We start from the raw sequence: 14229 nt of genomic DNA, 5'->3' as shown, positions 1-14229 counted from the left end.
CCTGATTACAGTGAAACAGAAACTGCGACCTGCAGGTCAAAAAGGGGGTGACTGTGCCTTCTCCCAGTCTTTTCTTCCTGTTAACAGCACGTAGAAAGGGCTTTTTCTCAGGGACACATCCTTTCAGATCGTAGTCGCTGTTTCACTGTAGTCAGGGAAACCGGTTTCTCTCAAGGTGCACTGAGTTCATCCTGCAGTTGTGGTGCAGTTCAAGAGTTTGTTTTGTGAGACAACACAAGATATTTGTCTTCTGTCTCTTGACCATTCTGGTCTTCTCCTGTTAACATTACTGCCCATCAGCTGGACCCTTCTGAGTGTGTACTGAACACAGCACCTGGAAAGCGTAAGCCTTTTTGCTATTTCTCACTGGGAATAATGTTGCCACAACATGTTAACTTGGCCTCACACATCTAAGCCTAATTCTTCTTTGCCATATTTCTTGCAACTTTAGTGCCTATTTTACTTGCACTACAGGCTAAAGGTATTATGCTACCTCTGGTTGGGTTAATTTAATTACCCAATCACCCACCTCCCACCTTGAAAAATGATTGGATAAACTTCCAATAATTCCAAAACTTCATTGTAAATAAACCCAAAGGAGGCTATTTTGAGGAAAGTTGTGTAAAAAATATATTTTTTAATTAGAACTAATCTTTTTGTATTATTGTAGGTAGAAATTACAAAAAATATTTGACACCTTCACCCTTCAACTGAGTTTCTTATTCAATAAATAGACATATGAAACTGAATTCTTCTCTACCTAAATTAAATAAAAAAAACCCCACAGGCAGCCTAATACTTTAGCATGTACTATATATTTCAGTAGTAAATACATGAACCGGAGTTTCCCTAATTTGGCAGAGTAACTGTGTGCTTGTGAAAATACATTTTTTTAAAGTGTTATTTCACAACAAACAAATAATAGCTTTGGAGGGAGACAGTAAATCAGCTGAAATAAAGCTGGCTAATTCATAGAACGGGACAACCTCTGGGCTTGGATCGGATCTGAAAACACAGCTGTGGCTAGTTAATGTCTAAGCTGTGTGCTGAAGGTGAGTCTAAGCTGTGTGCTGAAAGTGAGTGTGTCTAAGCTGTGTGCTGAAGGTGAGTGTGTCTAAGCTGTGTGCTGAAGGTGAGTCTAAGCTGTGTGCTGAAGGTGAGTGTGTCTAAGCTGTGTGCTGAAGGTGAGCGTGTCTAAGCTGTGTGCTGAAGGTGAGTGTGTCCAAGCTGTGTGCTGCATGTTCGAGCTGTGTTCTGTGTGTCTGAGCTGTGCTCTGTGGGTTCGAGCTGTGTGCTGTGTGTCTGAGCTGTGTGCTGAAGGTGAATGTGTCTGAGCTGTGCTCTGTGTGTTCGAGCTGTGTGCTGTGTGTCTGAGCTGTGCTCTGTGTGTTCGAGCTGTGTGCTGTGTGTCTGAGCTGTGCTCTGTGTGTTTGAGCTGTGTGCTGTGTGTCTGAGCTGTGTGCTGTGTGTCTGAGCTGTGCTCTGTGTGTTCGAGCTGTGTGCTGTGTGTCTGAGCTGTGCTCTGTGTGTTCGAGCTGTGTGCTGTGTGTCTGAGCTGTGCTCTGTGTGTTCGAGCTGTGTGCTGTGTGTCTGAGCTGTGTGCTGAAGGTGAATGTGTCTAAGCTGTGCCCTGTGGGTTTGAGCTGTGCTCTGTGTGTCTGAGCTGTGTCCGAGCAGGAGGTCACTCACTGAAGTAGAAGGGCAGGGAGGAGTAGTTGTGCGCCTCGCGGTAGGCGATGAGGTTGATCTCGTGCTGCCGCTGCTGCTGCTGCAGCCGGTGCTTGGTGCGCCGGTGGTGGCAGATGCAGCAGCAGCTGAGGATGATGATGATGGTCCAGACCAGCCAGAACCCTGCAAAAACACAGACCGCTAAAAACCGCCTGCAGCCGCGCTCTCAGAAACAGACCACCGCTCACGTTCTGCTGGGTGGGATCTGCGTCGCTTCTGCGAAGATGCACCGATCCGAAAAGCATCCGGACAGGAGCTCCCATTCACCAAGCCGATCCACATGAGACCAAGATCAGTGGATCTGTGCAGATCGGACATTTATCAGATCCAGCAGAACCTAACCATACTACTCTAACATATTGAATTCAGGGAACCGTTTAAAATCGTAGAAATGTCAGAAAAAAATGTCCCCTCCAAATTTCTTCAGTTCCATTTCCAAGTACCACCAGGCAATATAAATTATTACAGGAACGCCCTGGATGTCTGTGGTGAACGTTCGTTGCTGGTGGCTTTGGGCAGCAGACCGCGGAGGCTAGCCGGTCCGGGTGCAATCCCATGGGGCTAAAACCCTGTCCCAGATCAGCGGCATCCATTTCGGGAACACTGAGAGAGGGCGGGCCACTTTTTCCAAATCGAGCAGCTCAAGACAGCTGCACAGAGGGGCGGGAATGGTCAAGTTACAGGACACGCATTCTGCCCAAGGACAATTTACTCCGCGCTAAATAAACAACATGTAGTGCACTCCACCGAGCGCACATTAGACCACAACGCACAAGGAGGACGCAGCCTTTTTTTTTTTACCCCGGGGAGCGCATGTGGAAAAACACACAGCGGGTTAATCGACAGGCAGACTTCCAAAAACATCTTTTCGCTTTTGGTCGCGTTTGCAATCGGGTCATGTTGACCTGGGACACCGGCCAATGTTTTTTTGTAGGAAGGAACAGCATCTTTAATCATGACTCGAAACACATTACATAAACACGGGGCAGTTACGTAAAGCCATGACTGTGACCTTCTGCTCCTTAAAGAGGATACGCCATTTGGTGTGGGTGGGTGTGAAAGTTGGCACAGACCCCCTTTGGCTGTCCAAATAAAATCCTCTTATGCCGTGATGGTTCCCTTGGAAATGGGAAACGGGGAAAATCTGTATAGTGCATGATGACATCATCCACTGGACTAAAGAATGAGCTGCGTTTCTACTCAACAGGGAGACGTGACATACTGTATGACAGTGTCTTATGTGTCACTTACTCTGACTGTAGTAATTTAAAATAAAAAAACAATACAGAATATGCAAATACTAAATTCCTCTGCATGATCACATGACCATAATTTAGAATTAAATGTATTTTATATTCTAATTTGGAATCAGAACATAGCTGGAACAAATAAAAAAAGAATTTTCAAAAATTTCTGGGTCACATGACTAGGTCTACTTCAATGTACTATAAATAAATAAATACTTATTTATTTACACATTGATGTGTATCTAAATTAGAGTTAAACATGCTGTAAATGCCAGCTTACTGATTAAGGTATTTTTCAATTCATTAATTGAACTGAAAATTTCCTAAACGTACCAGATTGAAATGGAACTGACTCCAAACTGACGGATCAGTTCAGGGGGCAGAACAGAGAGTGCCTCATTCACAATGGTGTCTTCTGCCCTGCACACTAAGCAGAGGTTACTGTACGCGGCAGAGTCTCTCCTCTCCCCACTCACTGCATTGCTGCTATATACCCTTCCGTAGCGCTAGGTCCGCTGGAGAGGCCGGACTGGTCTCGGCCGCGCCGGCTGGTGGAGAGAGCACACGCACCTGCGCTGCGTTAGCTAATCAGCCCAGGTGCTTAAAGCTGTGCTGCTCTGCACAGTTTGGGGCTGAGACTGGGAGCTCACACTGAGAGAGTGAGTTTTGTTTTGTTTAGTTTAGTTTTACTTTTAGTTTTACTTTTAGTTTTGTCTCTTTGAACATGATGGAGAAAGTAAACCACCACTAAAAAGTAGGAGGAGCTGGTCTGGTGAAAAGCAGGCCAGCCAGGAGCAGCACACTGAAAAGCTGTCGCTCAGTTTTGCTTTCTTTTCTCTTTGTTATTTTATCTTGCTGTTTCAGTTTATTGCCTTCGCCCAAAACCCGTGAGGGGGAAAGGTGAAGATGTTTGTTCATTTCATTTTGTGTTTGCGTGGGTGTTCTCTCTCTCTCTCTATCTCTCCACGCGGCAACTGACGGTGCTCCCCCGGCACGGCCGCATCTCCCTCCCAGGGGTGTCACGCTGGCGTGGGACACCCTCACATGGACCACAAGAACCACATAAAACCAGAGGGCTTCTAATTCCTGCACCTGAGGAACCCAAAACCTCACCGCCGCCCTTAGCGGGACGCTCAGCGTTCGGCCCTGAGCCAATGAGCCGACCGAGGCGGGGAGAGCGCGGATTCGGGGAGAAGAGGACTCCGCAGAGACGGAGAGCTGCACTTACACCAGAGCTCGTAGTAGTAGCTGCAGCACTGCGACTCCCCACAGCAGTGGCCCGACTCGCAGATGTAGGTCTGGTTGTTCACTCCGTGGCAGAGCAGTTTGTTCTGAAACAAAACAGAGAGAAAAACATTTCGGCAAAGATTTCAGGGGCCCTCCGGGAGCCTGGTGAACTCGCAGCAAACGTGAGAGGACGGCCAGACTGGTAGACTGAAACGGACAACGTTTACGTTTTTCGTAAACAGATGGTGACATCGCCTTTCCTCCTGGCACGGCGACACGGCATTAAAACAGATGCGTCCGCTGGCAGGCAGGAAGGATGAGAAACTACGCAGCTCTCCGCTGACATCACTAAACGCCATTCCCCCACCAGACCCACTGTACAGCGGCTGGAAACACAGGGAATAATCAGCCTGTTTCCAGCCCTCAAACACCCCTAAAATTCCCCCACTCAGACCCCCCCTTTGCTCAAACGTGCTCATTCCACTGCCCATCCCCGAGAAGCACAATTCAGCCCGTTTCCAGCCCTAATTAAACACAAAGTGTCTAAATCAGTTCCGGGAGGGCTGCTGCGTATAGGCACACCGATTTGTGTCCACATCTGTTCCCACGATTGGCTAATTAGCTCTGCGCATTTATGCAGATGAATTCCCCCAGACGACAGCGGTAATGTGAACATGACAGGACACACGCCCCCCCACATCACTCAGCCGCGATGTGTTTCCTCAGCTGACTGAGCTGACTGAGCTGATTGACTGGATTAATGAGGAATTAAGAGCGGGGCCCCGATGGAGCTGGAAACTACAGAACACGGCCTTCTGGGATTGCGCTCCAGACCCCCACCTTCAGATGGGTCTTTGTCTGCCCGGCTGTGAGCCAGAGTGCCAGGCCATTTCAAAATCAGTTCCGTTAACTGTTCAAAATTTAACCTATAAGAATGCACTTTAGTTCAAAGTGTAACAAAACCCAGCTAGGTGACATCGTCACTGATTTTTAAAGTATTCTTTAACCTGAAATCACAGGGGAGAACTACTGAAGAATTAACAAACAAAACACTTCCACTGTAAAATATTCTATTCATGTCTGAATGATGTTTCAAACTAAATTTCAATGACATATTTTTAAATCACATCTAAAATAGTCTACATTTGTGTAACGCAGAAAAAATAGAACATTTCACAGGTTTTGAAAAATGTTACTACAGTTCCCTTTGTTATTGAACAATATGCAGAAATTGTAGTCATGACCAATGACAGCAGACAGAACTAAAATATTCAGACATTTGTAGCCTCCAGAAAAAGGGGAGATAACTGCACCCTCACAAAAGTGGCTGGATGGTTTTTTTTATTAAAAAGAACAAACAAAAAAAGGTGTTCGGAATATGACCTTCACAGTTTGCCCTTATGCTGAAAAACACTGAAACTGAAATGTGAATTACAGTATTAGAAGCAGGACAGAAACTACAGAACTGATATGCAAATTTGAACGGTGATGTCAGAAGCTGATCATAATCAAGACCTTCTGATATCGTTAGCTATGAATTTCCATGAAGGAGTGTGTTCCAGTTAAACCATACAAATCAGAAACCTGATGCATCTACACAGGCACAGTGGCTGTCAATATCTGAAAATAAGTCTGTGCTTCCAAAGACCCAGCATGGACCCAGCATGGACCCAGCATGGACCCAGCATGGACCCAGCATGGACCCAGCATGTACCCAGCAAGGACCCAGCATGTACCCAGCATGGACCCAGCATGCTAATCAGCATGTACCCAGCAAGGACCCAGCATGTACCCAGCATGCTAATCAGCAAGTTACCCAGCATGTACCCAGCACGTTACCCAGCATGGACCCAGTGGACTGCATTAGAGGTCCCATACGAAGACAGAAAGCGCACAGCAGGCAGTTCTTCACCCATACCCGCAGGATAAAGAGCAGCGCTCGGGCGGGGAGGCAAACGCAGTACTGAGCCTCGCGTGCAAATTCCACCCCCGAGACCAGCCCGGGTGAGAAGTGCGGGAGTCCGGCCGTCGCCGCGGTTACCTGCGCGACTCCGAGCTGGAAAGCCATCCCGCTGTGCTCGCTCCTTCCCAGAATGCCCTCCGACACCCTCCAGCCGCCAGGCTTATTACCCCTGCAGTGGGACTGGGGGAGCCGAGAGCTCAGCTGCCCATTTAAAAGCAGAGCAACCCCCCCCCCCGTATATAAAAGCCCAGCCAGGGAATGCAAGTAAACAGGGTATCAGGGAATAGGTCGCCCCCCCCCTCCCCACACACACCCCCGCCTACATGCCCACCCTTGATGACATTTTCATGACAGACATGGAGCACAGAGAGGTTCTGAAGGGGAACCATGTCTGAATGCCTGTGCCCACTGGAGAAAAACCACTAATCCGGAACTTTCTAAGGAGACCTTCAACAGCTCCCCCCTCGAATATGACACTGTAAGGTCAAAATACTCCTGTTTTCAAGATCTATAGCTAGTGGTCATGAATAATTATTATTGCAGAGAATTATTATTGCAGAGAATCTAATCAAGGTTAAAGTAGAGAGCCAACCTATAGGGTATATTCAGTATAAGTGGTCAGTCAAATCCATAACTGACCAGCTTGTCATTACTTCAGAAAGTAAAATTTACAGTGTGGGGCTTTAAAAGGGAAGCCTGCTGGCCTGGTCTAAAGACGAGGCTTAGGGTTTACACACAATACGGCCTGGGCTACGTCCAAGTCAGCCGATGAAGAAACAGTGGAAACTTCTGATTCTGCATCGCGAACGTCATTCGAGGACACGGGTATTATTATGAAAGCAATGCTCAAATAAAACCAGCTAATCTTTCCCTGAAGATGTCACCAAGAGGTGCATCGCCGTGGCATTTGAAGTGCTCCTAATTTTAGGTCCAGGGGTAAAAACACACAGCCTGACCTTCATCCACAGGGGAGAGCTACACGTCCAGAGCTCTCCGTGGGAACGCTGCTCAAAGCACAACAACTTCCGTTCAAATCGGAGTCACATGATACTACAACACACAAACGCACACGCACGGACTACAAACACCACAAATCACTTCCCCAAATGCCCAATCGAAATCCCGAGGCAGTTTCAGAGGGTGCTGAAACAGCTTTGATGACAGTAATACGTAACAAGGACAGTGTCTGAGAACGTTACGGTTTATGGTTTTTCGTTTTTATTTCCGTTTTTTAAAATGCGCAAACATTTTTGGCATCCCACAATTATTAAGGACACAGAGAAAACAAGCAACAAAAGAGTACACTACAAGAAAACAGGAAAAGAGTAGCCACTTGCACTCATAGTTAACTATGAATACAAAATAAAATTGAAAAAATCCAAATCACATGGAAAGAATCAACACCAAGAACCTATTTTTCCAGGACTAAAAATAAATCAATAAATACAGCAACAGATACAGTCACATCAGATCTGTAGGCAAACTGCTGATTCTTATGGCTCCTGCAGTCATTTCATAGGCCTCATAACATTGGGCACACATCAGATCCCTCTCACCATCAGATCTGTCTCCATAAGACCCCTCTCTCCATCAGATCCGTCTCCCTAAGACCCCTCTCTCCATCAGATCTGTCTCCATAAGATCCCTCTCTCCATCAGATCTGTCTCCATAAGACCCCTCTCTCCATCAGATCCGTCTCCCTAAGACCCCTCTCTCCATAAGATCCCTCTCACCATCAGATCTGTCTCCATAAGATCCCTCTCACCATCAGATCCGTCTCCATAAGATCCCTCTCTCCATCAGATCTGTCTCCATAAGATCCCTCTCTCCATCAGATCTGTCTCCATAAGATCCCTCTCACCATCAGATCCCTCTCACCATCAGATCTGTCTCCATAAGACCCCTCTCTCCATCAGATCCCTTTCTTTGTCAGATTCTTCTCGCCATCAGATCACCCTCCATCTGATCCCTTTCTTTTTCAGATCCCTCTCTCCATCAGATCCCTCACTCTGTCAGCTCCCTCTCCATCAGATCCCTCCCTCCATCAGATCCCTCTATCCATCAGATCCCTCTCTCTCAGATCCTTCTCTCCACCAGATCCCTCTCTCTTTCAGGTCCCTCTCTCCAACAGTTCTCTCACTCCATCTGAACTCTCACTCAATCTGGAACATCATGTATCATTCCATACATTGGCCTGCATGGCCCCACAGTATATTTGCAATGGAACACACTGTGTCTTTGCGGTTATAATCATCAGCTGTTGGATGTTCTGCCGTACTCAAACATACCTGCGGTCTGGTGCTGCAGCCTGGGTTACGTACAGCACATATTAACACACATTCTAAAGAGGGCTTCAGGGTTTTTAAATGATCTCTGGTATCTTAATCGATAAACTTGTGCCAAACTCGGCAGAAATTTCACTGTTACGGATCATGCAGGCTAATGAGCCAATGTAGTCTGCCAGGAATTTCATTGCTTTTGCTTACATCAGAAACTACATTAGCATACAAGCAACATGGTGCAATATGATGACATAATTTTATCCTGGAAATACCTACAAAAGTTTTTTTGGATCACACTACATGTAATAAACTCTGATATCAATGCAAGCTGTGACAAAACATTCAGATTTGGATCAAAAACTCAGAACATTTTTATGTGCAATTTTCCACATACGGCTGCTCAAAAACACGACCATTTCAGAGGGGATCTTGCAGTTTTTCCGATGTGTTCTAGCTCCCTTTGTTCTGGCTGAGCTAGCTAGCGCTGCAGACAGTCGTGACGCTTCATTCCTGTTAGCCACAAGGTCACAAAGCCCCATTAGGCACATTCCAGACAACATGGAGAAAACAAACTGATGTCATGATCTTTGGTGAAATGCTGAAAGGATTCTGGAGGCCTCTCCTCCAGTGTAATTTCCTTCTGAGAAAATCTATGATCAATCATCTGTTTTCAGCCTACCTGTACTTAAAAGGACAGTGACATATGCTTTTTTTTATTCCTGGACTAAGGTTGATTTTTAATTGGCGAGGAACTCATTCGCCTCTGGGCAATAACAGCAGCGCTATGGGGGAACGAATCTGAAAGTAAACACTGCCCTTAACAACAGAACAACCACATGTTCCTGCTAGACATTCAAAGAGACAGCCCAAAAATAAGCAACGTACGAATCTACAATAAAAGCAAGCGTGTTCATCAAAAACAGCAGCTAATCCATTTACGAACGCACGCATTATCGCAATCCTTCTTATAAGTTTTACAAGAAGAACGATAATAGAAAGTGTTCAGAAGGGGTCAGCCTTGGAGACCGTCAACAAGAAAAGCATCCCGATGAACCAGATTCCAATGCTGTGAAAACCGGTCTGGAAAACAATCGCCCTCTTATTAAAGATTACGAAAGGGTTTAAAGTCGCTGCACCAGACGACGCTGACATCAGAGAAGAATTAAGCCTCATCACTTTTAACGAAGAACTGCTGAAAACAGGAAGAATGCCCTCGTCAGGAGAAAACTATCTGGCCTTGTGCTCGCAGAGCGAGGCACGCAGGCAGGCGCACGGTCGCAGTATTCGTGGCCGAATATGATATGTTTTCAGCATATCGCTTATCCATAGGCACAGTACAGCCAGTTTGACTCGCGTAGCGTCCTTGTCTGAAGTCTGGCTCAGCGAGCGTCTCCTAAAATCCACTAATAAAAAAAGTAGATCGGTTTTCTGCGCGGAGATCAGCTACAGAGGTCAAAGACATGACATTCGCAGCCGGCATGGCGTTGTTTAATAAAACAATTTCAATGATTGCTCCATGTAGGCTACTGTATTTTCATTGCCATGAAATGTTACAGATGAATTCAATCCAATTTGTAGCCTCTTGATATGGCTAATGGGCTTTCATGAATCAAGGTGTCACATTTATCACATCTAATTGTGCTGTTTGCTTCTGTCACACTTCAAATAGTGAAAAGTATGTAGGCTATGTAATGAACACTCCCTTAATTTTTGACCGCACCCTTTTTAAAACAGAACTGCGTCTCATTTTCTGTCAGGACTGATTTGAGCGGAACTCATGACAGCAAAGCAGTCAGTGATTTAAAATCAAAGGCTTCACTCAGAAACGCACATGTGCACGCACGCACACGCACACACGGACACACACAAACGCATGCACACACTCACGCACACGTACGCACGTGCATGCACACATACACATGCATGCACGCAAACACACACGCACAAACGCATGCACACACTCACACACACACACACAGGTACATACTGCACCCTGTGAGCACAAACACACACAGAAACCTGCCATTGCCAGAACAGAACAGTGTGAGTGTCCGACATTGGCTCAAACGGCTGAATGTGCTGTACTACTTGTACGCTTCGATAAACAGAAACATTCCAAGCGCACATACTTCAACCCTGGGCATCTGCGTTTAAATATGCCAATTGCGTTCTGACCGACTAATGTTTTTCCAGGGTCAACATTAAGACACACAGCGGTACACAAAATCACAGAATATTCAAACATGTTGGCTTTTTGTTCCTAATTCACTGTCAACAACACAAAATCTGCAAGGCTAAACATGTTTGTCCAAATGCTGTTTAGCAACAACAACACAGACAATATCAGCATTTCATCTTCAAACGTTCTCCATTTTCATTAAACATCAAACCATGACGCATCCCATCCAGAAAATACAGTGAGATCTACTCTTATTTTGCAAGGAAGGACATTTACATCAGTAGTACACAGCGAGGAAAAAAATATTATATCACTGCTCAAGATTGCACTGCAAGTCAAAGATTTTCTAACTGTTTGCTGCCATTTTATACCTTCAAAACTGCTCCTCAAAATAAAAATATGACAAACTCAGTTAAATGAAAATGAACATATTTGTCGGGCATTCACAAGTTGAGCCTGCAGTGGTTGCAGTGTTGATTCCAAACTGGGCTGCCGCTGCTGGATCCTTAAGGCAGGTGTTGCAGTAAAAATGCATCCATATGAATGGATAATATGCTTAAAAATGTAGTCCGTGTAGGTCAACTAGGACAATGCTGCCCTCTAAACAGACAGCCAAAATAAGGTGATACCAATGTAGTTCTGTTCTGTTAACATACTAACAAACATAACTGGGAAAAAAGAAAACACGACAAATGGATTTCATACAAATTTGCTTCTATTACACATGAAAATCTGAAATATGAAGACCATCAATAAGGCCATAACCAAACTAGCTGTTTTGCACGTTTTATTTTATTTTTTACAACGGCCAATACAGTGTAGTCAATTACACTGTGGGCTAATCTGAAACCACTGCACCAATCAAACTGGGACATAGAAAGCAGGCCCCTACACTCACAATGAAACACAGTGGAAAGCACAGGGAAACATAACATCTAGCCTGAAAAACCACAACTGTTTTCATTCGAGGCTGAAATGCTTACTGTAAACATGGCAGAGGGAGCAGAAGGGTAATATGAACAGAGAGGTGAAACCGATCCCTTGTGACATGACTGAGGTTGCCTTTGGACCTGATAAAATTTATCAGTGTTCCCATCCATTATCAGCCTCATAAATAGAGTACAGTACGCTGCCCCTTAGAACGAGCTGTAATGCTTGGGTGTCACTTCCCATAGATAAACTTGCAAAAAGCTCTCGAAACACGCAATTATTGAGCAGTGCAAACAAGAGAAGACTCTGGCATGTAAGCAAAAGTACACTGTGTCCCATCCCAACTGTAACATGATATTCCACTGCAAAATGATTCTCACCAGCAGGATGGAGGCCTATTCTAAATTCAACATGAAGAGAAAAACATCTAAATGCACTGCTCCTCTGAGATGGTGTTTGCTTTAAAGATTTCATAAGCACTGAGGGAGACCACTTGAACAAACTCTACGGCTAATCTTTTTTCTTTTGACCAATTAAATACTCATTCTCGTACTTACAGTCCAAGCTAACGCATGCGCGTCATTAAGTACAAGTTCGTAGTGACGAAGAGAGGCTTGGGACACCATGAAAAATAATATGATTGCACCAGTCCTCTACTGTACATGACACAAACGCAGTCACGGCCTTAAGAGCAGTTATACCATTATCGCTAATGGCCGTAGTAATGTCTGTGCTGTCACAGGCATACCGGTCTAACTGGAAAAAATGGAGTGGCTAGCCTATAGTGTTGCTGGGTCAGGCAGAGAATCTCTTCTTTTCGACATAATAAGTGAATGTCATGTGTGCTGATTGGGACAATGTTTAATAGGGAGGCATCTCCCGATTATTTATTTATTTATTTATTTTTTTTACGATGCGTGTTGGCAAATAGCAATAGCAAGGGATGGCATTCCCAGTACATTTCTAAATAGCATATCTGACCCCCTCCAACTGATCTTACTACTAACCAGTTTAAATAGTCAATAAACTTTGTGTACTCTTCCCCTAATCAAAGTTTTGCGTGAGGCGAGTTGTGTATGACAAGCTTCGTGATACATATTCATACAAGTTGTGCTTGATGCAAAACAACCTCACTACTAGCTAAAATAATTTACATGATCGGACTAATTGGTGCTGCTAAACGTGCAATTAACGTTGCGCAAATGAAGTTCATGTTCAATTTGTAGCCGCTAGCAGGAAAGACACCAACAAACGAATAATAAAAGCCAACACTCGGAACACTCCACTGCTTCCTTAACAAGATACACATGGGCAGTGTTGGATCATTGATACAAAGCCTTGGCAAACCAGCTCGCATTGCTGTAACTGGCATTTATTTCCAGTGTTCCTTGACTGTCAACAAGTGGTTGGCCGATAAGGAGATCCCAGTCAGTATTAGTACATATTGTTTGAACAGCTTTTTATTGACACGAGGTCCCTTTCCCACGAAAAACCAAAGGAAAGTTTTGCTAAACAGCTGAGGAGACTTAGTCACACTTAAAAGTTGTAATCTTAACATTATGCCCGTTCCCCGAGACAACTAGCTGGCTAGACTATCTGCCGTGCTGTTGTAACCTAACTAGGCAGCCGTCACGGAAGAAGGAAGAAGAAAACCCACTCAACACAATGGCACATTAGCTAAATATTCACCAAGTACCGAATCATTGACTTTAACGTTCAACAGTTAGCCATCGCATACTCATAATCTTGTTACAACGTCAGCAAACTAACTTAGCCAACTGGTACCCATCTATCAGGCAGACTAACGCCATCTAGTCATCCATCTAGCCATCTTGTTTCATAATCAACACGGCATTGGCAACTAACAAGCAAGCTAAATACTACGATCAAGGCTGGAACCGCCGCAGTTAGCATTGCAACTACATGTAACGTCGGCTACATAGATATGGACTTGACAGTGATTCTCACTTGCGTTACAGTTGGAGAGATAATCGGTAGGTCCGCCTTGTTCTGCACAAACAAAACAGACTATATCATCCATACAATATTAGCGGCTTCACTGAATACTGCGGAGTAAATAACAGCAAACTAGCTAGATCATATCTTCCAAAACACAATGTCACCGCTGAAATTACTGCTATGCTAGCAAGCAAGATCTTACCTCTGAGGTTATCGGCTCTGATGTACAGCTGACGGGGCCAACGATCTTTAACAGAATCAAGCCCATTTTCAGAGCTACATACAAAGCTTCCTTCATTCCCCCAGTCTCTTTCGACTGACAATACATTTATGATGTCGCATAAAGAAATATCGCTGTTGTTTTCTGGCTTGTACAGTTTCTTGTTGGGCTAACTTACTCTGAAAAGGCTTTGAAAGTACATACAGAGGCCGTCACATGGACCACCTCCATGCAGCTCGCAATTGGACAATTTGAGAAGAATATGCTAATATATTACTGTCTGAGGAATACTATTGGCCATTTCTTGTTTTGCCATACGGAAACTGTTGCCCCGCCTCGTGAGGTGTCAATCCGCTGGGTGTGACTTTTTAAACTCAGTTTGCGAATAAATCAGGTGACAATTTAATTTAAAGGGGCAGAATGAGTGCGCGTCTATGGTGTGCACTTCTTATGCTGCAGGAAGCCAGGGTTGTTCACGGAAATACCAAAATAGT

At 44.8% G+C, this 14229-nt stretch overlaps 1 protein-coding gene across 2 annotated transcripts in view; it reads right to left on the bottom strand.

The window, feature by feature from the left end:
* wbp1la (WW domain binding protein 1-like a) overlaps nt 1–14029 on the bottom strand; it is a 17302-nt gene extending 3273 nt beyond the window's left edge. Inside the window, exons 1-3 of one of the 2 annotated variants that reach the window (XM_064317457.1) lie at nt 13718–14029; nt 4204–4306; nt 1690–1851 (exon numbers count right to left, since the gene is read on the bottom strand). In XM_064317457.1, the coding sequence (XP_064173527.1) occupies nt 1690–1851; nt 4204–4306; nt 13718–13843 (391 nt within the window). In that variant the 5' untranslated portion in view covers nt 13844–14029. Of the gene's footprint in view, nt 1–1689; nt 1852–4203; nt 4307–6243; nt 6383–13717 lie in introns of those variants that run through there. The other variant, XM_064317458.1, reaches the window with a different exon arrangement.
* Between the last annotated feature and the right edge of the window lie 200 nt (nt 14030–14229).

This window comes from Anguilla rostrata, chromosome 18 (assembly GCF_018555375.3).
Source record: "Anguilla rostrata isolate EN2019 chromosome 18, ASM1855537v3, whole genome shotgun sequence".
Lineage (NCBI taxonomy): Eukaryota > Metazoa > Chordata > Actinopteri > Anguilliformes > Anguillidae > Anguilla > Anguilla rostrata.
This window is presented reverse-complemented; position numbering and strand designations above follow the sequence as displayed.